This window comes from Macaca fascicularis, chromosome 4 (assembly GCF_037993035.2).
Source record: "Macaca fascicularis isolate 582-1 chromosome 4, T2T-MFA8v1.1".
NCBI classification, from domain to species: Eukaryota; Metazoa; Chordata; class Mammalia; order Primates; family Cercopithecidae; genus Macaca; species Macaca fascicularis.
This window is the reverse complement of record NC_088378.1, coordinates 142,100,598-142,125,629: the sequence shown is the minus strand read 5'-3', so window position 1 is coordinate 142,125,629 and position 25,032 is coordinate 142,100,598. Positions and strand designations below refer to the sequence as shown.

Genomic DNA, 25,032 nt, shown 5'->3' with positions numbered 1-25,032 from the left:
ACAAGAATTTTTGGTGCTTTTTTGTTTTCTGTTTCGTTTTGTTTTGTTTTGGGTCTCGCTGTCACCCAGGCTGGAGTACGGTAGCATGATCACATCTCATGCAATCCTCCCACCTCAGCTTCCTAAATAGCTAGAACTATAGGCACACACCACCACACCCGGCTAATTTTCTTTTTTTTTCTTTGAGACGGAGTCTCACTCTGTCGCCCCGGCTGGAGTGCAGTGGTGCCATCTCAGCTCATGGCAACCTCCACCTCCCAGATTCAAGCAATTCTTCTGCCTCAGCCTCCTGAGTAGCTGGGACTACAGGCGCACGCCACCACACCCAGCTAATTTTCACATTTTTTTAGAAGAGACAGGGTTTCACCATGTTGGCCAGGTTGGTCTCAAACTCCTGACCTCGTGATCCACCTGCCTTGGCCTCCCAAAGTGCTGTTATTATAGGCATGAGCCACCACACCAGGCCTAATTTTTGTATTTTTTTTGTAGAGATAGGGTTTCGCCATGTTGCCCAGGCTGGTTCCCAATATCTGGGCTGAAGCAATCTGCCCACCTTACCCTCCCAAAGTGCTGGGATTACAGGTGTGAGCCACGGCACCCATCCAAGAATGTTTTTTGAGGCATTATGTCTACTAGTGAATAATGGGAGGGGCCGTGGGGGGAGTACTAGAATAGTTAAAGTAGGCTGTGTATATACAAAGAAATATCACATTATCATTTTGTAAAGATCTGTATGTATTGACATGGGAAAATAAGCACATCATAAATAAATAATAAAAGTTGTAGAACAATATAAACTGGAAGAAACATTTTTTTCAATCTTCCCCTCCATCCATCTTTGCTGATATATAAACAGGAAAAAGTAGGGGGAGAGATTACAGGAATACGGAACAAACAGTTAACAATGGTTATCTCATGGATGTGATTGGGGGCATTTTTGGTTTTGGTTTTCTTTTTGAGATGGAGTTTTGCTCTTTCACCCAGGCTGGAGTGAAGTGTCACGTTTTTGGCTCCCTGCAACCTCCACCCCCAGGTTCAAGCCATTCTCCTGCCTCAGCCTCCTGAGTAGCTAAGATTATAGGCACCTGCCACCGCACCCGGCTAATTTTTTTTTTTTTTTTTTTTTTTTTAGTAGAGATGGGTTTCACTATGTTGGCCAGGCTGGTCTTGAACTCCTGACCTCAGGTGATCCGCCTGCCTCATCCTCCCAAAATGCTAGGATTACAGGCATGAGCCACTGCACCCTGGCATAGAGGGCATTTTTGCTTTCTGAGTTAGTCAGGGTTCTCTAGAGAAATAGAATGTACATACATACATACATACTTGCAGAGAGCGAAAGAGAGAGTATGATTTATCTTAAGGAATTGGCTCACAAAATTGTGGAGGCTTGATGAATCCAAAGTCTGATAGGAGAGCCCAGTAGGCTGGAGACAGGAAACAGTTGCAGTTCAAGTCCAAAGGTGGTGTTCCAGAAAATTCTGATCAGAACAAAAGAGAGAGGGCAGCCTTTTGTTCTAATCAGGCCTTCAACTGATTGGATGAAGCTCACCCTCATTACATTTAAAGTTCACCAATTTAAATGTAAATCTCATCCAAAAACACCCTCATAGAAACATCCAGAATAATGTTTGACTAAATATCTGGACACCGTGGCCCAGACAAGTTGACACAAAATTAAACATCACAATGAGATCTGCTGCTATCTATGAATTTATGTTTCTAGTGTCTTTGTAAGGTACATGGATCGTTCCTTTATTTCTCTCTATATGTATATGTATACTTTTTTTTTTTTTTTGAGACGGAGTCTCGCTCTGTCGCCCAGGCTGGAGTGCAGTGGCGAGATCTGGGCTCACTGCAAGCTCCGCCTCCTGGGTTCACGCCATTCTCCTGCCTCAGCCTCCCGAGTAGCTGGGACTACAGGTGCCTGCCAACACGCCCGGCTAATTTTTTGTATTTTTAGTAGAGACAGGGTTTCACTGTGTTAACCAGGATGGTCTCAATCTCCTGACCTCGTGATCCACCCACTTCAGCCTCCATATATACTTTTTTATAATCATAAAAATGTGTATACATGCATATGTATGTATAAGAAAATATATATGCATATAGATATAAAATTATGCATTTGTGCTAGGTACTTGTGATGGTTAATTTTATGTGTCAACTTGGCTAAGCCATGGTATTCAGATATTTGGTCAAATGTTATGGATGGTTTTGTGAGGATGTTTTGAATGATTCAAATTGGTGCATTTTGAGTGAAGCAGACTGCCCTCCACATTGTGGGTGGGCCTCATCCAATCATTCAAAGGCCTGAGACAAAAACACTGAGGTCCCTGAAGAGAGGGAATTCTGCCTCCACACCGCCTTTGGACCTGAGCTGCAACATCAACTCTTTGCTGCTGGCCTACCTGCTCTGCAGATTGTGGATTTGCCGGCCCCAGTGATAGCATGAAACAGTTGTTTCATCCTATTGGTTCTAACTCTCTGGAGCACCCTGACTAATACAACGCTGTTACAGGTACTGAGAATAGAGTGATCAACAGGGAAGAAAACATGCTGTCTCGGGGCCTTGCTGGTGGGTGGATGGTAGACACTCAATTGTATGAGGCTCATTGGCCATAGAGGAACTCACGCAGGAGAAACTCACCTTGCCTGGGTTGAAAGGAGGGGAATCAGGCACATATTCCCCTCTGAGGAATATGTCAGCAGAGACTGGATGTGGCAAGACTACAGGTGGCTGGTAGGTGGGATAGAGTATTCCAGACCAGGGAACAAAAAGGGATAAAAGTCTTCCGGTGGAAAGGACATGTTTGAGAAGCAGAAACAAGACCAGGTGCTGGGACCAGGAGTCCTACACTCATCACACTCAGTTTCTCATGGGGTGACTTCAGAAGTCCTAGAATTTTTTGTTTCCCAATTTTTTTATTTTTATTTTCTGGTAGACAAGATCTCACTCTGTTGCCCAGGCTAGAGTGCAGTGGCACGATCGTAGCTCACAGCAACCTCGATCTCTCGGGCTCAAGCGATCCACCCACCTCAGCCTCCCGAGTAGCTGGGACTATAGGTGCGTGCACCATGCCGGGACGATGTTTTATTTGTTTGTTTGAGACGGAGTCTCGCTCTGTTGCCCAGGCTGGAGTACAATGGTGTAACTTTGGCTCACTGCAACCTCCACCTCCCAAGTTGAAGCTATTCTCCTGCCTCAACCTCCCTAGTAGGTGGGAATACAGATGCCCACCACCACGCCCAGCTAATTTTTGTATTTTGAGTAGAAAAGGGGTTTCACCACGTTGGTCAGGCTGGTCTCGAACTACTGACCTCAAGTGATATGCCCGCCCCAGCCTCCCAAAGTGCTGGGATTACAGGCGTGAGCCACCGTGCCCGGCCCAATACAATTTTAAAATGATTTTATGTATATTGCAGGATAGACAAATAGGTAAATATATTAAGAGCATTAAGAGCCAAGGCTTTCGGTTACCCTGATAAAAGATACAGAAGGCCGGGCGCGGTGGCTCAAGCCTGTAATCCCAGCACTTTGGGAGGCCGAGACGGGCGGATCACGAGATCAGGAGATCGAGACCATCCTGGCTAACACGGTGAAACCCCGTCTCTACTAAAAAATACAAAAAACTAGCCGGGCGAAGTGGCGGGCGCCTGTAGTCCCAGCTACTTGGGAGGCTGAGGCAGGAGAATGGCGTGAACCCGGGAGGCGGAGCTTGCAGTGAGCTGAGATCCGGCCACTGCACTCCAGCCTGGGCGACAGAGCATGACTCCGTCTCAAAAAAAAAAAAAAAAAAAAAAAAAAAAGATACAGAAATACAAAATCAAAGAAGAGGGAAAAACCTATAATGTACAATTTAAATTGGAAATACCAATATGAATTCATGATTTTTTTAAAATCCTAAATGTGACTTAAAGTAATGATACCTCTGTAGCAACGAGCTCTCCCAGCACTAAAGAGTAGTTACTAAAGACCATTCCTCACTAACACGAATCAATGTTCCTTAGAAAGATGGCTGATTTTGGCCGGGTGCGGTGGCTCACGCCTGTAATCCGAGCACTTCGGGAGGCCAAGGCAGGCAATCACGAGGTCAGGAGATCGAGACCATCATGGCGAACATGGTGAAACCCCATGTCTACTAAGAATACAAGAAAATTAGTGGGGCGTGTTGGCGGACACCTGTAGTCCCAGCTACTTGGTAGGCTGAGGCAGGAGAATGGCATGAACCCCGTGGGGCGGAGCTTGCAGTGAGCTGAGATTGTGCCACTGCACTCCAGCCTGGGTGACAGAGCAAGACTCCGCCTCCAGAAAAAAAAAAAAGAAAGAAAGAAAGATGGCTGATTTTGGCCAGGTGCAGGGGCTCATGCCTGTAATCCCAGCAGGCTAAAGGTGGGCAGGCTAAATGTGGGCAGATCACTTGAGGTCAAGAGTTTGAGACCAGCCTGGCCAACATAATGAAACCCCATCTCTACTAAAAATATAAAAATTAGCCAGGCGTAGTGGCAACGCCTATAATCCCAGTTACTCAGGAGGCTGAGGTGGGATGATCGCTTGAACCCTGCAGGCAGAGGTTGCAGTGAGCTGACATCATGCCACTACACTTCAGCCTGGGTGACAGAGTGAGACTCTGTCTCAAAAAAAAAAAAAGAAAAAGAAAAGAAAAAAGAAAGAAAAAGAAAAATGGCTGATTCCACATCTGGAGCTGGGAAAGTAAAAATTGTTCCTGGGACATCTGGTTGTGTCAAAAGCAAGCAAGTGCTCACAGAACTTTTGGGGTACGTCAGAAAGGATGTAGGAGTTAGCTTAAAACGGCTCCCACTGGGGCCCTCTCCCAATCCAGACCATCCTGGCCAACAAGGTGAAACCCTGTCTCTACTACAAATACAAAAATTAGCTGGGCATGGTGGCGAGCACCTGTAGTTCCAGCTACTCAGGAGGCTGAGACAGGAGACTCACTTGAACCCAGGAGGTGGAGGTTGCAGTGAGCTGAGATCGCGCCACTGCACTCCAGCCTGGTGACAGAGCGAGACTCCATCTCAAAAAAAAAAAAAAAAAAAAGGCTCCCACTGGACACATAAGGTACAGTTTGAGCACAAAAAGAATAATGACTGTAATCAATTGTGAAATATTAAATGGATACCTGGCACGGTGTAGTCCCAGCACTTTGGGAGGCCAAGGCAGGTGGATCGCTTGCGTTCAGGCAACATGGCAAAACCTCATCTCTACAAAAAATACAAAAATTATCTGGGTGTGATGGCATGCACCTGTGGTCCCAGCTACTCAGGAGATCAGAGGATCACTTGAGCCTGGCAGGTTGAGGTTGCAGTGAGTGGTAATTGCGCCACTGCACTCCAGCCTGGGCAACAGACCATGATGTTGTCTCAAAAAATAAAAGAAATACTAAATTGATTTTAAAAACCCTAAATCTATAGTTTAAAAAAAAGAAAAATAATAAATTTTCTACCTTTGGAGATTAGTATCATACCAACACCTTATTCTGAAAACTGGTAAAGGGAAATAAGCATCTACCTTGCCTTTTAGAAGGACCCTACTTTGGCCGGGCACTGTGGCTCATGCCTGTAATCCAAGCACTTTGGGAGGCTGTGGTGGGCGGATCTCTTGAGGTCAGGAGTTTGAGAAGGACCCTACTTTTTCCAGCTGGAGAGAGAATCTCCTTCCTAGGTAATTATGCCCTTATAAACGTGGGAGTGGGAGAATTCGAAAAGCACCTTTTGTAATTTCTGATGAAATAACCAATTCAAGCAAGAATCACTGTAGATGGCAATAAGAGAAAGTTTTTTAGCATATACACACAGTGTCAAAGAACTATGCAGATGACTTGCTAATTACAAAGAGGGAAACATAACCTTTATAGAAAAGATCTGACCGTGTCCACCTTAACCAAGCAATCACACTTACCATCACTGCTTGTGGGATGACTTCATATTACATGCCTTCTGATGTGAGGCAATGTGACATAGACAGCATGTTTGAAGAATTAGTCTCAAGATTGGGTAACCTGAATCTAACCAAGAAATTGGGGGGAAAACCCCACAAAACTCAGGGAGACAGATGAACACATTAAGTGACATCAAAGAAACAGTAAGACATCTAGAATATTGAACAGCCTAAAAGACAACTGCTCTAGTCTCCTCAAAGATCCAATTCCAAGAAGAAAAAAACTGGATGACGGTAGATTTAAAAGGGGCGAGAAAAGGACATTAAACAAATGCAATGTTGAAACTTGATTGGTTCCTGTTCTGGGAGTTTTTAAAAAGCTATATATTAAAACATCATGCTATATACCATAAATATATACAATTTTTATTTGGTAATTATACTTAAATAAAGCTAGGAAAAATTAAATGCTTTAAAAGGCATTCAAATTGGAGAAGTTTAATGCTAGATGATATTAAAAATTATTAACTCATTAAACATGATAATTCTATTGTGATTGTGTAAGAGATGTATATGAAGTAGTTAGGGGTGAATGGTCATGATGTCTGCAACTTTCTTTTCTTTTCTTTTTTTTAAGACAGAGTATTGCTGTGTCGCCCAGGCTAGAGTGCAGTGGTGCTATCTTGGCTCACTGCAACCTCCGCCTCCCAGGTTCAAGCAATTCTCCCACCTCAGTCTCCTGAGTAGCTGGGATCATAGGCATGTACCACCATGCCCGGCTAATTTTTTGTTATTTTTAGTAGAGACAGAGTTTCGCCATGTTGGCCAGGCTGGTCTCCAACTCCTGACCTTGGGTGATCCGCCTACCTCGGCCTCCCAGAGTACTGGGATTGCAGGCATAAGCCACTGTGCCTGGCTGATGTATCCAACTTTCAAATGGTTCAGGGCTGGGTGCAGTGGCTCACACCTGTAATGCCAGCACTTTGGGAGGCCGAGGCAGGCGGATCACCTGAGGTCAGGAGTTTGAGGCCACCTTGGCCAACAAACTTGGTGTAATCTTGTCTCTACTAAAAATACAAAAATTAGCCAGGCATGGTGGTGCACACCTGTAGTTCCAGCTACTGGGGAGGCTGAGGCAAGAGAATCGCTTGAACCCAGGAGGCAGAGGTTGCAGTGAACCAAGATTGCACCACTGCACTCCAACCTGGGTGACAGAGCAAGACTCCATCTCAAAAAAAAAAAGTTCAATAAAGGTTGAGAAAAGACAAGCCTTGTATACTGTTGGTAGGAATGTAAATTAGTACAGCTATTATGGAAAATTGTATGGAGGTGCCTCAAAAAACTAAAAATGAAATTACCATATGGGGCTGGGTGCAGTGGCTCACACTTGTAATCCCAGTATTTTGGGAGGCCAAGGTGGGCAGATCACCTGAGGTCTGGAGTTCGAGACCAGCCTGGTGAATATGGTGAAACCCCATCTCTACTAAAAACACAAAAATTAGTTGGGCGTGGTGGTGGGCGTGGTGGTGGGAGGCTGAGGCAGGAGAACCGCTTGAACCTGGGAGGCGAAGGTTGCAGTGAACCGAGACTGTGGCATTGCACTCCAGCCTGGGTGACAAGAGTGAAATTCCGTCTCAAAAAAAAAAAAAAAGAATTACCATACGATCCAGTAATCTTACTTCTGGGTATTTACTAAAGAGATTTGAAATCAGTATGTCGAGGAGATACCTGCACTCCCATATTCACTGCAGCACTATTAACAACAGTTAAGTTACATAGTCAAACCGAGTGTTCATCAGCAGATGAATGAAGAAAGAAAATATGGTATATAGGCCAGGCGCAGTGGCTCATGCCTGTAATCCCAGCACTTTGGGAGGTCAAGGTGGGTGGATCATGATGTCAGGAGATTGAGACCATCCTGGCTAACACGGTGAAACCCCGTCTCTACTAAAAATACCAAAAAAATTAGCTAGGTATGGTGGTGGGCGCCTGTAGTCCCAGCTACTTGAGAAGCTGAGGCAGAAGAACAGCGTGAACCCGGGAGGCAGAGCTTGCAGTGAGCCGAGATTGCACCACTGCACTCCAGCCTCGGTGACAGAGCAAGACTCCATCTCAAAAAAAAAAAAAAAAAAAAAAAAAAACAGAAAGAAAGAAAATATGGTATATATACTGTGGAATGCTATTCAGTCTTTAAAAAGAAATTTTGTCATTTGAGACAGCATTAATGGAATTGGAGAACATTATGCTAAGTGAAGTAAGCTAGGCACAGAAAGACAAATCTGTATGTTCTCACTTATAAGTCGAATCTAAAACAATTGAACTCAAAGGAAGAGAGAGTAGAATAGTGGTTACCAGAGACTGGGGGTCTGGGGGAAATGGGGATATGTTGGTCAAAGGGTACAAAGCTTCATTGGACTGGAAAAATAAGCTTTTCTTTTTCTTTGAGATATATTGCATAGCAAAGTTAATACAGTAAATAATTCTTGTACATTTCAAAAGTGTTGAGGGTAAGTATCTTCTTTACATTTTTAACTTTTTTCCCTCCTTTATCTGAATGTAGAGAGTAAATTTCAAACATTCTCACCACAAAAAAAGTATTTAAAAGTGACAGATAGGCCGGGCGCGGTGGCTCACGCCTGTAATCCCAGCACTTTGGGAGTCCGAGACGGGCGGATCACGAGGTCAGGAGATCGAGACCATCCTTGCTAACACGGTGAAACCCCGTCTCTACTAAAAAATACAAAAAAAAAAAACTAGCCGGGCGAGGTGGCGGGCGCCTGTAGTCCCAGCTACTCGGGAGGCTGAGGCAGGAGAATGGCGTGAACCCGGGAGGCGGAGCTTGCAGTGAGCTGAGATCCGGCCACTGCACTCCAGCCTGGGTGACAGAGCGAGACTCCGTCTCAAAAAAAAAAAAAAAAAAAGTGACAGATGTTGGGCCGGGCGCAGTGGCTCACACCTGTAATCCTAGCACTTTGGGAGGCAGCGGTGGGTGGACCACCTGAGGTCAGGAGTTCGAGACCAGCCTGGCCAACATGGTGAAACCCCACCTCTACTAAAAACACAAAAAATTAGCCGGGCGTGGTGGCGGATGCCTGTAATCCCAGCTACTTGGGAGGCTGAGGCAGAAGAATCACTTGAACCCAGGAGGTGGAAGTTGCAGTGAGCCGATATTGCACCATTGCACTCCAGCCTGGGCAACAAGAGCTAAACTCCGTCTCAAAAAAAAAAAGAAAAAAGTGATAGATGTTAATGAGATTTATTTAATCATCTCACAGTGTAATTCATGAATCATAACATCACTTTGTACTCCATAAATATATACAACTATAATTTGCCAATTTACAATTATAAGGTTAAAATTTTTAAAAATAAAAGGTAACGACAACAAAAAAATTGGTAAGTAGAAAAATCGATGAATACAGAAGCTGGTAAAAACTAGTAAGGCGAATATGGCAAAATGTAGAATGTGTTGAATCTTTCAGTATTTGAGTGTTTATTGTTCTTTTTCTACGTTAGAAATTTTTCAAAATAAGTTGCAAACAATTTCCATATTATTCTGATTTTTACACAGTAACAGAAAACATTCCAGGCTTCAGCTCATTAATATTTCTTCTTTGTTCTCCTGAGGAATCAAAAGATTCTCATTTATGATATTTCAAAAGGCACATAAAGAAACATATCCAAACTTTGTTGTCTCTTCATTCAAGTTTGGCTTTAATATTTTATTAAAAATTTTTGTATTTGTAAATATTAAAACACTGAAACTTGCTACTGACACAAGAATGACAATGCACTAACAATAAAATCAAACTATTCAGAAGCAGTAGCAACTCCATGATTCCAAGGTAATTTAAACAGGCAACCTCAGAGTGCTTCAAGATGAAGGCGCAAAGCAGCCTCTCAGCCTGCAGTTATGCAAGACACCGGCAGATAGCGCTGCAAAGCTTCACAAATGCAGCGGGAAGTCCATTTACCAATGGTTGTGGCGATCTCCTAATTAGCTTGAACTGAGTTTGTATTAGAATTTATAATTTTTACTGCTTATTGCAGTTACTCATATATTACTGACACTGGAACAGATATGTTTTAACAACTGGTTGAGCCGTACCAGTGCGAACCAGCTGAATGTCAGCGCTGTTCCCTCCTGTGACAGAAGCCATGGGCGCCTGCCTGAGGGCACTCCCCTCACTGGGACTCTCAGTACCACGCCCACCTGTCCCCAAGGCTTGTTCCATCACTAAGCCCCACCTTCCCGCATTTTCACCTTTCTCCTCCACTTGATCCTTCTTCCTAACATCATGTTAACACACTCCAAACTAAAACACTTCAACTGCATATACTCTACTCCCTCCATGTTTTTCTTTCATTGCAATCACTGCCATTTTGAAAATTCTCTCCTCACCTCCACTGCCTCTACTCTTTTCCTCCAAATTATTCCTTAACCCTCTGACATCTGGGGCCTCTGATTCCACCTCTCCAAAGAAATGCTCCCACCAAGACCATGGAGGCCCCTCTCGTTGCTGGTGGATATTCTTCATTCTCCGTGCCACCACCCATCACACCCATCAGCAGCATTCCACACCGCCCTTCCTTCCTCCTCTAGCTTCATCACACCATGTTACTTTTTCCTGTCTCACTGGATCCTTTCCCTGCTCTCCTTTTTATATGTTTCCTGCTTTCTTCCTCAGCCTTCTCTGCTCCCCACACCTATATGTCCATGATGCCCAAATCTCTGTTTCCAGCCACCTCTCTTTCCCCGAGCTCCATTTGCATAAACTGTCTCAGATGAGATCCAGGGCGCTCACGGTGGTATGACTGTAGACAACTGTCTCAGGAAACAGACCCATGACACACCCAGTTGCCAAGTCAGAAACAGGATGTATACTCTTGACGTGTCTCTCCCCCCTACATGGCAAAACAATCCCAAGACATGTCATTTCTATCTCCTAAGCAACCCATAAAACGATTTCTCTTCTTTCCATCTTCCATTACCCTAATGCTAGTGTTCATTCTCTCCCCCTGGGATGGCTGTAAAAGCCTCTGATTTCTCCCCTTTCCAAACCAGTCTCCACACTGCAATTATAGTGATCTTTCTAAGGCACAATTCTCACCTTTTCAGTCTTAGGCTTAAAGTTCAATGTTCCTCTGGATAAAGCCTGAATCTTTAACATGGCTACAAAGGCCCAGCAAGAGCTGGACCAAGCCCACCTCTCCAGCTTCACCTTTCCTCATTTCTCCTTTGCACCCTCTGCCTCTGAACAAGTTATAGTCTTCCAAAGTTGTCATGTTCCTTGACCTTTGCTGCCTCCTCTGCCCAGAATGCTATTTCCCTCTGTCTGGATAACTCCTGCCCAGTATTTGGCCTCAGCACAGACATCTGTTCCTCTAGGAGGCTTCCCCTGATTCACCAACACCAGTTTAACCCCCCTACTGGCTGTTCCTAAAGCAATTCTTTACCATGGACTACTGATTTTTAGTGTTTGTTTTGTTTTGGCAGTCTGACATAACTTGATATACTAATGCAGCTTCTAGTCCTGTCCCCCACTCCTTCCTGATCACTATCCCAAGGTCTCTCCTATATGGAGCCACCACTACCCCACTGGATCCTGTACCACCACCCTTCTCCCAGAACTTATCACATTTTTTTTTTTTTTGTAATTGTCCGTTTCCATTCTCCAATAAATTGTGAGCTCCACAAAGAACCATTTCTATCTCACTTACCACTTGGAAGTGACAGGCAGATAGTAATTGCTCAACAAATGTTCTGAGTGAATGAATCCTTGGGGCAATTATGGTACTAACCACCTTATTCAGTTATGACAGTTCAGTAAATACATGTAACATAATGCTTTTATAGTTTACATACTGCTATAGAGCTATTGTATTATTATTATTATTCTATTCCTACCTTCCATTCCTTGAGGGTAGGATACTGCCTTATTCAATTTTGGTTATTGTCCCAGAACTCAGGGACAAATGTCTGGCATATATTGTTTTCAATCAATTTTTGTTGACTGTATCAATGATTATAATAAGTGAACAAAGGCCCATATAACTGAACTATCCTGGACCACACACAGCTACCCTGTTCCAGAACCAGGACTAGAATCCCATCTGGAAAAAGGGAAACTTGGAAGTTGACATCTAAGTGAGATTCCGGCATGGATGAGAGAAGCCCTGATTTCTCTCCATCAAGAAACTAGCCAGCTATGGAAGCCACCAGGGCCCCAGACCTCCATAATCAAGTATTCACATAGTAGACGTGACCCAGACAAGAGGGTGCGAGGACAAGGGTATTTCAGCGTGGAGGGGAGACTGGGCCCTTGGTTTCCTGTGTCTTTGTAGTCAGTTCTAACCTCAGCCTCAGCACTGGTGTTGGGACCCTATTCATCCTGATCTGCAGGTCCCTCAGTTCTTTTCCTGTTGCTATTATCCTACAGAGTCAGCAAGTCACTTGATAGAGGCCTGGTAAGAGGTTTTATAGTCTAGCCCTGTGGGGGTGTCAGGAGTCGCCTCCTGCCAGATCTTCAGCATAAAAAACCCCCCTCCTCAGCTCCCAATCAACTCTTCATCCCCACCCCAGACTCTCCCAAATGCCCTGATGAAACCCTTGAGGTGGAAAAAGATAAAGACAAGCAAAGATAAACAGCACAAGCAGCAGAGGTACAAATAGAATTCTGATTTTTCTCCTTTCTCTCCACATTTTGAGGAAATGAATCCAATGTCCTCACCAGAGGACAAGCAAAGAAGTCCCCTGAGCATCTCTGAACATTATGAACCCTCAAAGTAAGCTTAGCTTGGGCCCCTTTCCCTTTTCTATCAGTGAGGCTATAGAGCCCCAGATGGGAGACAGGTGGATTTTTCTCTCAGCTGGGACCTTTTCTCTTGTCTAGCACATTTTGGGAAACCTTCAAGTACATTATCATGCTGGTAGTATTTAAACTTTGCACTGGAGTGAATTCCAGGGGTTATGTCCTCACTGAGACCAATGGAGATGAACATAAAGGAATATGTGGCCAAACACCTCAGCCTCTTTAAATATACTTTCCTTTGCTCCTTGGTTAACAGGGTCTGTCTGCTCACATTGGAGAAATTGCCCAGTGACTCAGATCCTGAAAGGATCTGCTTTAGAGCAAAAAGGAGTCTAGTACTTTTCACTCCTCCATCTTGTGGTCAACCTGTCAAACTACACTTTTTGCTATCATCCAATATAGACAACACTGGCAGTCAGTAAAACAAAGCTCATTCTTCCATTTCGAAAAGAATTAAAGAATTAAATCTAGGAGTCTAGTTGCTGGCTTAACAAAGGGATATACAGCAAGGCCTAAGGTGCCCTGACTCACGAGAGAGTTGATCTCTGCTGCAATGCTGAGGTGAAACCCTAAAATGATTCTGGCCACCTGCTAGGTTCTAGCTCTGACCCTGCACTGGGTCATCTTTGTTCCACCTCCAAACCAGAGTAAATGGAATTCAGGAGGCTGGTTCTGTGCCCACCCCTATGTACCTCATATACTCGCAGCTGCCAGGCTTTTAAATAATGAAACTTAACACTGTACTTAAAGGGCTGTTCTGCTCAAATCATAAATGTGCACGCTAGTTGTTCACAATTAAAACTCTACTCGTACACATTAAATCGACATTTTCACAAGCGTTTTGCCTTAACTAAAAATTTATATCAACATGAAGACCTAGAATTATACTGCATGAGCCAAGATTTGCAGAACATCATTCACCCTTCTTAATCCAAAAACTTGGGTGCCTGAAGGTGGGGTTTTGATCATGGCCAGGCTTCAGTGGTACATCCTTATATGCTTGGTGCTCAGCACAGGTCAAGACACACAACAGACCCTCAATAAATATTTGCTGAATTTGAACAATTTCTGTAAAAATCTCATTTAGAGACATCAGCTTGGGACACTTCCTCTCTTACTGTTACTTCTCCCAGAAGCTCCTGGAATGACTAGGTCTGGCAGCAGGGGGCGCACAGGGCTGCTGCTCAAATCGGAGAATGGCACAAACTCCAAAAGGGAGCTGGATTTAGACCTCCCCTCCCCATGTAGATAATGGGATTCCTAAAGTGCAGAGTGGGAGAGTGGGTAGAGGAAGCAGGTTTCAGAGACTGAGAACCTACTAAACAAACTCCTAAGAGAACTTTCCCTTGCAAAGAGAATACATGAAAAAAGAAGGGAGAAGAGGAGAGAAGCCTCCCACAGCTGTTAGCCTGGAACAGCCGCTCACCTCAGTTCATCTGGGGAAGGGGCTACAAAGCAAACAATCTTTATTCACAATTGGGGTGGCAGAGGGGAGATACCCCCAGGTCAGTCCAAAAGCAAAGACATTGGGTGGGAAGATGGCACTGGGCGAGGAACTCAGCACTCATCCTCACCCAGCAGGGCATAAGGGTTTCGGCCAGCCAAACTGGACCCTGGAGCTGAGGTTGGGGTGTCCTCATCCCCTTCTCCCTCCTCATCCGCATCCCGGTCCTCCTCTCCCTCCTCCTCACAGGAGCTGCTCAGCTCTTCCTCTTCCTCCTCCTCCTCGTCACCTGCTGGCCCCACCCTGCCCTGCAAAACCACCAGCTCCGTGGTCTCTGGATGGGACTCCCAGGTGCCTGGGGAACCAAAACAAGAAAAAATGGAGGAGAGTTTTGAGCAAGGAACTAAAGCCAGAGAAAGATGGGGAAGAGGCAAAGACTAGGAATAACAATAATCTTTATAGCTGCTGGCATTCATTCATTCATCCATTCATTCAACTTCCTATGTGCAGATTGCTGAACAGAAGCTTTGTGCACATCAACTTCAAAAGTTACAATCACCATGCTAAGGGTCAATTATTACCCTCAGTTTGCAGATCAGAAAACGTCTCAGATGTTAAGTTACAGAGCTAGCCAACAGGTACAGAATCCAGGTTTGACCCTCTTGCTCTCTGGCCACAAAGCCCACACCCTTTTACCTATACCATGGCAGGGGGCTAGGGAAGAATATCTGGGCTCTGACCTTTCTGTTCACTGTAGCCTGGGGGATGAAAACACAGGCTGAGGCGGCCGTCCACTGCCAGCCGCAAGAGACTGTTGGCTGCTCTGTACACATCATTCCGAGCTGCCTTGGCTGTCTTGTAACCACGTTTCTCTGCCCAGGCTGGAGGGAGAAAAGAATAATGGAAAGAGAAGGCATTAACCAGATACCAGTTATATTCCCACTCCCATAACACAGTCCTTCTAGTTTTCCCCAAAACATTCCAGGCCAGAGATCTTACTGGCTATGCAACAAAAATCTAGGGGTGAGTGGACAGCAGCTTCATCAATGGCAGAATCTCTGAGGAGAGGAAAGGAGACAGGGAAGGGTAAAAGGCGAGGCAGGTAAGGAAGAGCAGCTGAAACCAGGTGGGGTGAAGCCAGGCACATGGAACTCACCTTCACAGATGTCCCAGGCACACCAGGGGTGTTCCGCTGAGGGGTCCTCAGCCTCTGGGTGGCGCAAGTGGAGCAGGGCCTGCACGGGAATTCGGGAGGCCAGGTAGCCCACAGCAGTATAGGGCTCCTGGATCTGGGCGATGGGGTAGATCCCTGCCAGAACCTGAGGGAAATGAGCACTCAGTACCTTCCTCAATGTCCCACCTTCTCTCTTTCCCTTACCCACCCTCCCCCTCATACCTGCAACTGCCTAGGCAGAAGAGATGGGAAGATGAGGCCCGGGCAGTCACAGAGCTTCACGGAGGGAGTAAGAAAGTAGGTCTGAAAGTATCGGGTATGGCCTGGGGTTCTGGAGACACTCACAACTTTCCGCCCCACCAGCCCATTGATCAGCGAGGACTTTCCCACATTAGGGAAACCTGAGGAAGGCAAGGAAATTTAATGTTTAACAGGTTTTTACTCTGTGGTGGGACTTGGTGCTATACCTATAGGTAAAAGGGGAACTAAGGCTCAGAAATTAAGGAAATGGTATTGCAGAATACAAATCATGCTCTGGGCTCGCAGGGTTAAATCCTGGCCCTTCCACTTACCAGCTTTGTGATGTCAGGGCAACTAACTTTCTGAGTCTCTGCTTCTTCATTTTACAGCGCAGACACCTCCCTACCTTAGGGTGGTCAGGATTAAATGAGATAACCAATACAACTTGTGTGGGTCAGTGCCTGCAGTACAGTAAGTACCCAGTACAAGTGATCCACATCTCATAATTACCATGACTTGGCCTGGCACAGTGGCTCACGCTTGTAATCCCAGCACTCTGGGAAGCCAAGGTGGGTGGATCACCTGAGGTCAGGAGTTCAAGACCAGCCTGGCCAACATGGTGAAATCCCATCTCTACTAAAAATACAAAAATTAGCTGAGTGTGCTGGTGGGCACCTGTAATCGCAGCTACTTGGGAGGCTGAGGCAGGAGAACCACTTGAACCCAGGAGGCGGAGGTTGCAGTGAGCCGAGATTGCACCATTGCACTCTAGCCTGGGCAACAAGAGGGAAACTCTTATCTTGAAAAAAATAATAATAATTACGATGACTTGTCCAGGGAGGAAACTGGAAGCCTTGGGACTCACTGCCACTCTGCTCAAAACCACTACCAGTTTTTGTATTTCTGGCTGACTTCAGTGCCTTTATCTCCCTTCCACAGAGCATCTCATTTACCCCACCTCAGCTGCCCATTCCCGTGGTAATACCTGCATCTTGTCACTTCACAGCTCCAAAGCCTCAATTCCAAGCAACCCTCTCTGCCCTGACAACTCATCTTTCCAGCTCACTTACTCTGGTTCCTCCATTCCAGTAAGTCTTTGACCCCTGACCTTAACACAGTAACACTATGCAATATCCAACTCGTGTCCTCAATTTTCTTCTTACTTGACTCAGATTTCATGATCCAGCTCCTCAGCCAGGCCTGTTCAGAAACCTGGAACTCCCTGGTCCCACCTCTCCCCTCTATCTTACTCACCTGGCAAAAATCCCAACCCTATAAAATCCAGTTCTGCCCATTCAGCACTGCTCCTGGGGAGCTGACTGTGGCTAAGAAAAGATGTACCACTGTGCTCAATCTTTACAACACGTGGAAGTATCTAGGAGGGAGAGAGGGAAGGAGGGAGAGAAAAGTTCTCCTTTGACGACCACCACCAGACCCATTTCTCTGTTCGCTTTGCAGGAAAACTCCTTAAAAGACTTAGCTACTTTTCACCACTTCTTCCTGCTATCTTCTTTGTAACTGTAAACTATAATATACACAAAAATGCACAGAAGGCTGGGCGCAGTGGCTCAAGCCTGTAATCCCAGCACTTTGGGAGGCTGAGACGGGGGGATCATGAGGTCAGGAGATCGAGACCATCCTGGCTAACATGGTGAAACCCCTTCTCTACTCAAAAATACAAAAAAAAACTAGCCGAGCGAGGTGGCGGGCGCCTGTAGTCCCAGCTACTCGGGAGGCTGAGGCAGGAGAATGGTGTAAACCCGGGAGGCAGAGCTTGCAGTGAGCTGAGATCCGGCCACTGCACTCCAGCCTGGGTGACAGAGCAAGACTCCATCTCAAAAAAAAAAAAAAAAAAAAAAAAAAAAAGCACAGAACATACATGTGCAGCCTGATGAACCCGACACCACTCAGTGTGTGACAACAAGTTCCATCTTTCCTTTTTTTGTTTTTGCTTTTGTTTTTGAGACAGAGTCTCACTCCCTTGCCCAGGCTGGAGTGCAACGGTGCAATGTTGGCTTATGGTAACCTCATCCTCCCAGGTTCAAGTGATTCTCATGCCTCAACCTCCTAAGTAGCTGAGACCACAGGCGTACGGCTCCACGCCCGGCTAAATTTTTGTATTTTTAGTAGAGGTAGGGTTTTGCCATGTTGGCCAGGCTGGTCTCAAACTCCTGACCTCAAGCAATCCGCCTGCCTCAGCCTCCCAAAGTGCTGGGATTACAGGCATGAGCCACCGCACCCGGCCTCCATTCATCCTTCTTGATCATAAGCCTCTCCCTCTACACATGTGAACTTTATCCTTTTAAGAGAATCCACTCCTTACATTTCTCTTTAGTTTATGACCTGTGTGTCTCTCAACAATGCAGCTTAATTTTGCAGCTTTCAAACTTGATACAACTGAAATTGTGCGGTATGGATGCTACTGTGTCAGGCTCCTTTCACATAACTTTATGTGAAGTTGTTGCACCTTCTCTCATGGTCCTACTCCAATTTGGCTTCTCCACCCCACTGAAACTATGGATTTTCACATTGCCAAGCCCGCTGAGCAGGTCTCTGTTCTCTCACTTGGCCTGTCAGCAACAGTTGACACAGCTAATCCCTCCTTTCCTCTTCAAACACCTTCTTCATTTGACTTCTGGGACACTCCCTTGGTTTTCCTCCTTCTCACTCTCCTTTGCCCAGCTAAATGCTGGCTTGTCCTAAGGCTCAATCCTTGACCTCCTCTTCTCCACCTATTTCCTTTCTCTCCTACATCTCATCCAATTCCGTGGCTTTTTTTTTTTTTTTTGAGACAAAGTCTCGCTCTGTTGCCCAAGCTGGAGTGCAGTGGCATGATCTTGGCTCACTGTAACCTCCGCCTCCAGGATTCAAGCGATTATCCTGTCTCACCCTCCTGAGTAGCTGGGACTACAGGCATGCACCACCACGCACGGTTAATTTTTTGTATTTTTTGGTAGAGACAGGGTTTCACCATGTTGGCCAGGCTGGTCTCAAATGCTTGGCCTCAGGTGATTCACCTGCCTCCGCCTCCTAAAGGGCTGGGATTATAGGCGTGAGCCACTGTGCCCAGCCTAATTCCATGGCTTTAAATACCATATATATCCATCAATGGCTCCCCAAATTTAAATCTTTCCCAAACTCAAATTTCTATCCTCTTCTCTCCCCTAAGCTGCTGACTACTTGCCCACTGCCTATTCAACATCTCCACTAGGGACATTTAAAAAGAATCTGAAATTTAATTTCTGATTCCCCTCTCCTCCCCAAAGCCTTCAAATCTGCTTCTCCCCTAGTCTTCCCATCTCAGTATTTCCAGTTGCTCAAGACAAAAACCTGGAAGTCCTTCTTTATCCTCACTTTCCTTCATGTGCCAACTGCAAACCATTAGCAATCTCATTTTCTCTACCTTCAAAATATATCATGCTTCTGGCCCTGTCTCACCACCTCCAGCTCCAGCATCCTACTCTAAGCAACTCTTATTTCTCTCCTAGATTACTGAAATAGCCTCAACTGCTCTCTCTGCTCCCCTTCTTGCCCACCTCCCATCATTTATTCTCTACTCAGGAGGTATACTTTTAAGAAACAAAATCAAATCTATCATTCTGCTGTTCAGAAGCTACCCTTGGCTTCTCATGAGACTTGGAATAAAATCCAAAATGGCTGTCACAGCCTCAGGGCTCTACATGATGTGGGCCCTGGCGATCTTGCTGACCTCATTCCCAATACTCTATCCTGGCTCCCATACTTCAATCTTCCAGGCACTCTTGCTGGTCCTAGAATCTCCAAGCCCATTCCTTCCTCAAGAACCTTTCCCCACAGTTCTGAATGGCTCACTTCATCTCATCAACCAGTTCTCTCCTCAGGGAGGTTTTCCCTGAGCACCTCTCCTTTCAGTCACTCTCTAGCCCCTTTCGTTGCTTTATTGCCTTCACTGCCCCTACATGATTTCGGATCACAAAACCTATTTACTCACAAGAAAATAAGCTCCATGAATATAGAGACCTTTCTGCCATTTTCACAGCAGTATGTCTCATCCCTAGAATATCTGGCACCTGGTAAGCGTTCAGTACATATTTGTTGAATGGGTAAATGAATGAGAGCTGGAAGGAAATCCAAACTCAGAGGTGCCTGTGCCACAGCAAACTCCCTCTCACAGCACCTGGAATAGAGACCAGCTAAAGCAGAGCCTGCTAAGAGAGGGAACAGAGGCTCCTTGTGAGGGGAAGCCTAGGATCAGAAGTCAGGGAAGGGACAGCCAGATGAAATGACTAGAAAGAGGAGCAATGAGGCAGGTTCTTCCAAAGACAAAAAGGACACTAAGAGATAAGTCAGGGCACTTCCAAGGAGTCCAACTACCTACTCCACATTCCCTAATTTCTTCTGGGTTGGGCCTAATTTGGTTCCAATATCACCTCAGATACCACAACTTGTCCAAGGTCTCTTCTTACCTCTCCTACCCTAAATGAAGACAGGCCCTGGGTCCTAATGATACATTCCTTTTTCCTCCACTGTGAGCTGAGACAAAGCCCTTAAGAGGAGATTCTCCTTGGCAACAAACTTAAAGGGTTAAAACCTAGAAGAAAACTAATACTTGCTGAGCTCCTACTACGATTTGATGATCACTGTACTACAGACTAATTACTACAATTCAAATAGTTTATATAAACCACTTAAAACAGTGCCTGTTACATAGTAAGCACCATATAAACACTAAGTTTTAATAATAATAATTATTACTATTATCACTATTTGTCAGATATTCTTAGGCTCTCTCAACACTATTCTCATCATTCCTCACATCCATTCTTTTTAAAGACAGGGTCTCACTCTGTCAGCCAGGCTGGAGTGCAGTGGCACAATCACAGCTCACTGCAGCCTTGAACTCCTGGGCTAAGTGATCCTCCTGCCTCAGCCCCTGAAGTAACATGGACTACAGGCACACACCACCACACTTGGCTATTTTTTTTTTTAATCTTTTGTAAAGATGGGGTTTCACTATATTGCCCAGACTGGTCTTGAGCTCCTGGTCTCAAGCAATCCTCCCATCTCAGCCTCCCAAAGCACTGGGACTATAGGCATGAGCTCTCACAAATGGCCCACATCCATTCTTTTAATCAGGTATCAATGGCCTTTTTTAAAAAAAGTCAAAGTAACTAAGACTCAGAGTAGCAAAATCACTTGCTCAAGACCTCACAGCTGAGAAAAGGCTGAATTTAACCCAGGCTGTCAATGATCCCTCCACTGCAGCAGATGCTTCTTCTGCCTTGCCCACCACCACTGGCAGAGATCACCCCTCAGACACCCTGGGGCCTAATGAAACGTGATCACCCTCTCTCTTTTCCAAATATGAAAACTCTGTACCTCCTTGGAGGCCACCACGCACAAGCTGCCACTTCCTTACCCACACAGCCGATGGTCACCACCCCATCCTTGTAGCGCTCTCGGGTTGGGCCGGTTGGCTCCATTGCTGAATCAGTCTGCTGCTCCACCAAGACTGCTGGGCCATCGTCCTCTTCCTCCTCCTCCCCGGAGCCATTACCCCAGGTGGCCCCCGCTACATCCCGAGCAATCTTCTCCCGCCAGCTGCTCAAGTCCACTGCTCAAAGAAGGAGAAGATTAAAGAGGTCCTCCCCAGGGCTGCTGTGTATGATGGCACATACTGTGCCTTGCAGCCTGCACAGATTATGTAACTGGCACCCTCTGGAGGTGTACAGTGCCAACCTGAACAAGAGCAGGTCAGAGAATCTCCCAAAAGTCACTTGATCCCACCCTCCCTGGAATCATGCACATCTCTCTGAGCTTCTGAAAAGTACTAGGAAGGCTAAAGGCAGCAAGCCACTGAGGCTCCCGACTACTTGCTGCCTCTCGTCCCACCAGGTCAGTCTGCTCCTTACTCTATCCCTTCCCCGGCTTCTTGCACATCTCCACCATACAGCGGGTGGCTTCAGGAAAGGTGAGCAAAATGATTCTGCATCTTGGGTCTTCCCCATGTCCTCCTACAGCCCTCCTCTAAGGGCCACATACCTTTCCCCACAGTGATGGCTTCACAGGCTCTCAGCAACTGCTCTGGCCCCAGGGCCCGAGTCCATCCTCTCCCCCGCCTCCGACTCTTCTTCAAGACTGAGATCAGAAGGCACGAAAGGATTGGCACACGGGCTTAGGCCTCTCATCTCTCCCACCACCCTTAGGCCCAAGACCAGGTGCCCCCTTGTCAACAAGCCTCTCTGTTCTCCCCTTTGTCCCCTGCCAACTCACCTCTCCCAAGCTGCCCTCTCTCATTGCCCACTCACCACTACTAGGGTCCTGTGGGGTGCGGGGGTCCCGAGGGAAAGAGGTGAAAAGGACGACATGGAGCTGGGGATAGTGTTGATGGAAATAATGCTTCCAGGCAACCACAAGAGCTGGCGGGGCCAGATCCACCTTGTTCAAAACCAGCACCAGGGCCAGCCCAAGTTCTCCAGTCACATACTCATAAAGTGCTGGCGGGAAATTCACAACCTAGGACAGGGTTGATAAGAAGATGGAGCAGTGAAAGGTCAACCCAGAGTTCTCTGCCTCCAGCTCCCCACTTAGCAGGCATAGCTCAGAGACAAGGCCCTGGTGGTAGCAGATTCTGGGCTAAAAACTATAAACCAGCCAAACTGAAAAAGGAAGACAAAACAGGGGTTAGTAATATTTCTGAGTCTCAGGGGGCTTCCTATAGGTCATGATTAGAGATGGAAATGAACCCAAAACAAGACAAGGAAACAGCGTCACTTAGCACACTGAGGTAAAGGCTGGGATCAGAAATAGGGATGGGTGTTAGGGTAACAATTAGTCTGCTTTTGTGTGCGCACAACTATATAAGTGTGTACACATGCAAGTACATGCACTCGTGTGCATGTTCGTGTGTTAACAATGTGACTGTGAACATGTGTGCAAACATGCCTGTGTATATTGATGTGCACATGATGTATGTGTCAGTACATGTGTGTGTGTACACATTGTTAAGGACCTCCAACCTAAACGGTCCTCACAGACCTCCCTTTCTCCCACTGGAGGACAAGAGTGAAGTTGCAGAGCTAGGATTCATACAGGGCAGTCCAGCAGCAGTCTACAGCCTTAACTACTACTCTACGATTCCAGGTGGGTTCTGTAGCAACTGATGCGGCAGTACTAGAGAAATGAGATAAGGAAGAAAGGGCATCTTTGGGCTGGGCAGGAGGAAGCCCCCAATTGCATTCATAGAATCCCTGGAGCTCCACACTTGGATTTTCTGTTGGTCTAACTGTGATGAGTTAAAGGATAGGACATGGCTGTTTTGAAGAGGAGAGTGAGCTGGCCAAGGGAGGAGTGACAGGCTATAAGAGAGAATAAAAAACTGAGTTCCTAACTGCAGACATCAGCACTAGGTAGAGGTCAGAAAGACAGGAAAATAGATACCTGTCTCCCAACTCTTGCCTCTGACCTTTGCTCCTGAAAAACCTTTCTCCCTCCTCCTCCTTGGCCACCCTTATTCCTAGTACTCACTGGATGTCGGATATCAGTGATAAGCAGGACGATGTCAGACATCTCTAACACACGCCACAGCTGCCTCCATGTCTAAAAAGACAAGATCAGGAAGAGAACCTGAACACAGAGTCCCTCTCAAGCCTGATCCCGAGCCAATTTGACCATTGGTCACTATGCCCCACTCCTGTCCCTAGAGTACACTGTCACCTCCAGATTGTGCTCAAAGTAGCTGAGTTTCTCAGAGGAGTAAGCCCCATGAATCTTCCCAAGATACTCTTGGAAGCTCCGTTCCTCTTGGCTCATTAGTTGCTCCTTGGACATCTCATAGCTCCAAGGAGGACGTCGAGGAAAGTCCAGAACTGGGAAATCAGGAAAAAGTCCAAGTGTGAGGGAATTTTTAGGATTCAAGAGTACATCCCAGACCCCTCCATCCTCACACTAGGCTCTTACCTTTCCAAACTCCTTCCCCAGCCCAATACTTGTCTTGCTCTCACTCACCTGAGCCAGGCTGATAGACCTCCCGGATGTCCAGCTCCAACACCTCAGCACTGACCGGCTGTAGAACTTGCTCCCGGGCTGCTCTCTTTCTCCTCTCTACCTCCTCTCTGCTGTCTCTCTCAAAATGCAGTCGGTATCTAAGGGAACAGGGACCGAGACATCCAGCGCAATCCTGTGGCCACAAACTCCTATTTTCTCCCCTCTTGGACAATCAACTTCGCAAAGCATTCTCTCGTCGTTCAAGTCTCCTCTCTCAAATCAGCCTTCCCCCAAGTCCTTCTTTCAGGCAATACTCAGCCTCCTCCTTCTAAAAGCCCAACTCTCTCCAGCCCCTCTGGAAAGCAAGATTGTGGCCCGCACTGGGGAGCCGAGGGGCTAGCGGAGAACTGTGGCATCGCAGGCCCACCGTCTTCACCAGCAGCAGCCCGCTTTCCCCCAAAGCTCTGATTTCCGGGTAGGCGGGAAAGCCGGGACCAGCGCCCCCTCCCACCCTCACCGATTTGGGTCGTAGCCTCGTGGACCCAGCCCCTGAGAAGGCTGCTGGTTAAGCCTGCGGATATGATGGGTCACAGACTCCCCGTCCGAGGTGTCTGTCTGTTCCTCTCGCCGCTCCCGGCTCCCGCTGCGGCTGTTGGAACTGGAGCGCAGCCCATCTTGAAGCCCTGCGGGGAGGGGCCGGTGACGCCAGTGCTGGCCAGCTCTCAGGGGCCATAAGACCCTCTCCCCCACCGGTCTGACTCTTCTTCATCCCACTCAACTTCTTCCGACGCTCTGTCCTCCCAACCACCCTATTCGGGACCCTCCCGGATGTGCGTGGGGGGGAATCACTCCTCCAGGGAGCAGTAGGGACGGCGCCCCGTGCGAGCTGGAGGGATTCCCCTCCCCCAACTCTCCATCCTTCCCCACCCCTTCCAGATGTGGGGGGGTGGTGTGGGAGATCCCCTCCGCGATAGGCCGCGAGGGTTGGCGCGGTCCCACGACCCCCTCCCACGACCCCCAGAGGTGCAGCGGGCACACCCCTCCTTCCAGCTGTGCGGAAGCCCGAGCCCCGCCTCCTCCTCCAGCTCCCGCACTGACCTCTCTTCCGCTCCCGTTTGTCCTGCAACTGCTTCTTCTTTTGCTTCACGCTGAAGGGCTTCTTCCTCGGCATGGCCCGGACCAGTCACCTGGCCCGCCCTCCGCCGAGCTCCTGCCGCCTCAACTGACTGCCCCCCGGGGCAGTCCCCGCCGCAGGGGCCCGGGACCCTAGAGGAGGCGGAGCTAGCAGGTGACGTCAGCGGGCGGGCCCGACCGAATTGCCGCCGCGGCGGCGATGGAAGGCGGACAGGGGAGATACACAGTCACTTCCCTCCAGGAGCGAGGCGAAAGGATGATGCGGGGTGGGCTACTGGCACGTGAGAGCCAGTGGCACGGAGAGAGCACCCCGGCGGCGAGGAAGGAGGCGCGCGTGGGAGGACCAGGCTAACTCCGTCACGGA

General features: G+C 47.1%; 1 protein-coding gene across 2 annotated transcripts; it reads right to left on the bottom strand.

Annotated features, from left to right (window-relative positions):
- Positions 1 to 10,882: 10,882 nt before the first annotated feature.
- GNL1 (G protein nucleolar 1 (putative)) lies at positions 10,883 to 24,801 on the bottom strand. Of its 2 annotated transcripts, XM_005553644.5 has the most exons (12): positions 24,633 to 24,801; positions 24,052 to 24,217; positions 23,556 to 23,692; positions 23,265 to 23,416; positions 23,076 to 23,147; positions 21,857 to 22,064; positions 21,591 to 21,686; positions 20,968 to 21,162; positions 15,552 to 15,730; positions 15,312 to 15,474; positions 14,896 to 15,036; positions 10,883 to 14,510 (listed from the first exon to the last, which is right to left on the bottom strand). In XM_005553644.5, the coding sequence occupies exons 1-12, from the start codon at positions 24,703 to 24,705 to the stop codon at positions 14,269 to 14,271; spliced, it is 1,824 nt and encodes a 607-aa protein (XP_005553701.1). In that variant the 5' UTR covers positions 24,706 to 24,801; the 3' UTR covers positions 10,883 to 14,268. The 2 variants fall into 2 exon arrangements, with proteins under 2 accessions (XP_005553701.1, XP_065400314.1); XM_065544242.2 differs by lacking the exon at positions 24,052 to 24,217.
- Between the last annotated feature and the right edge of the window lie 231 nt (positions 24,802 to 25,032).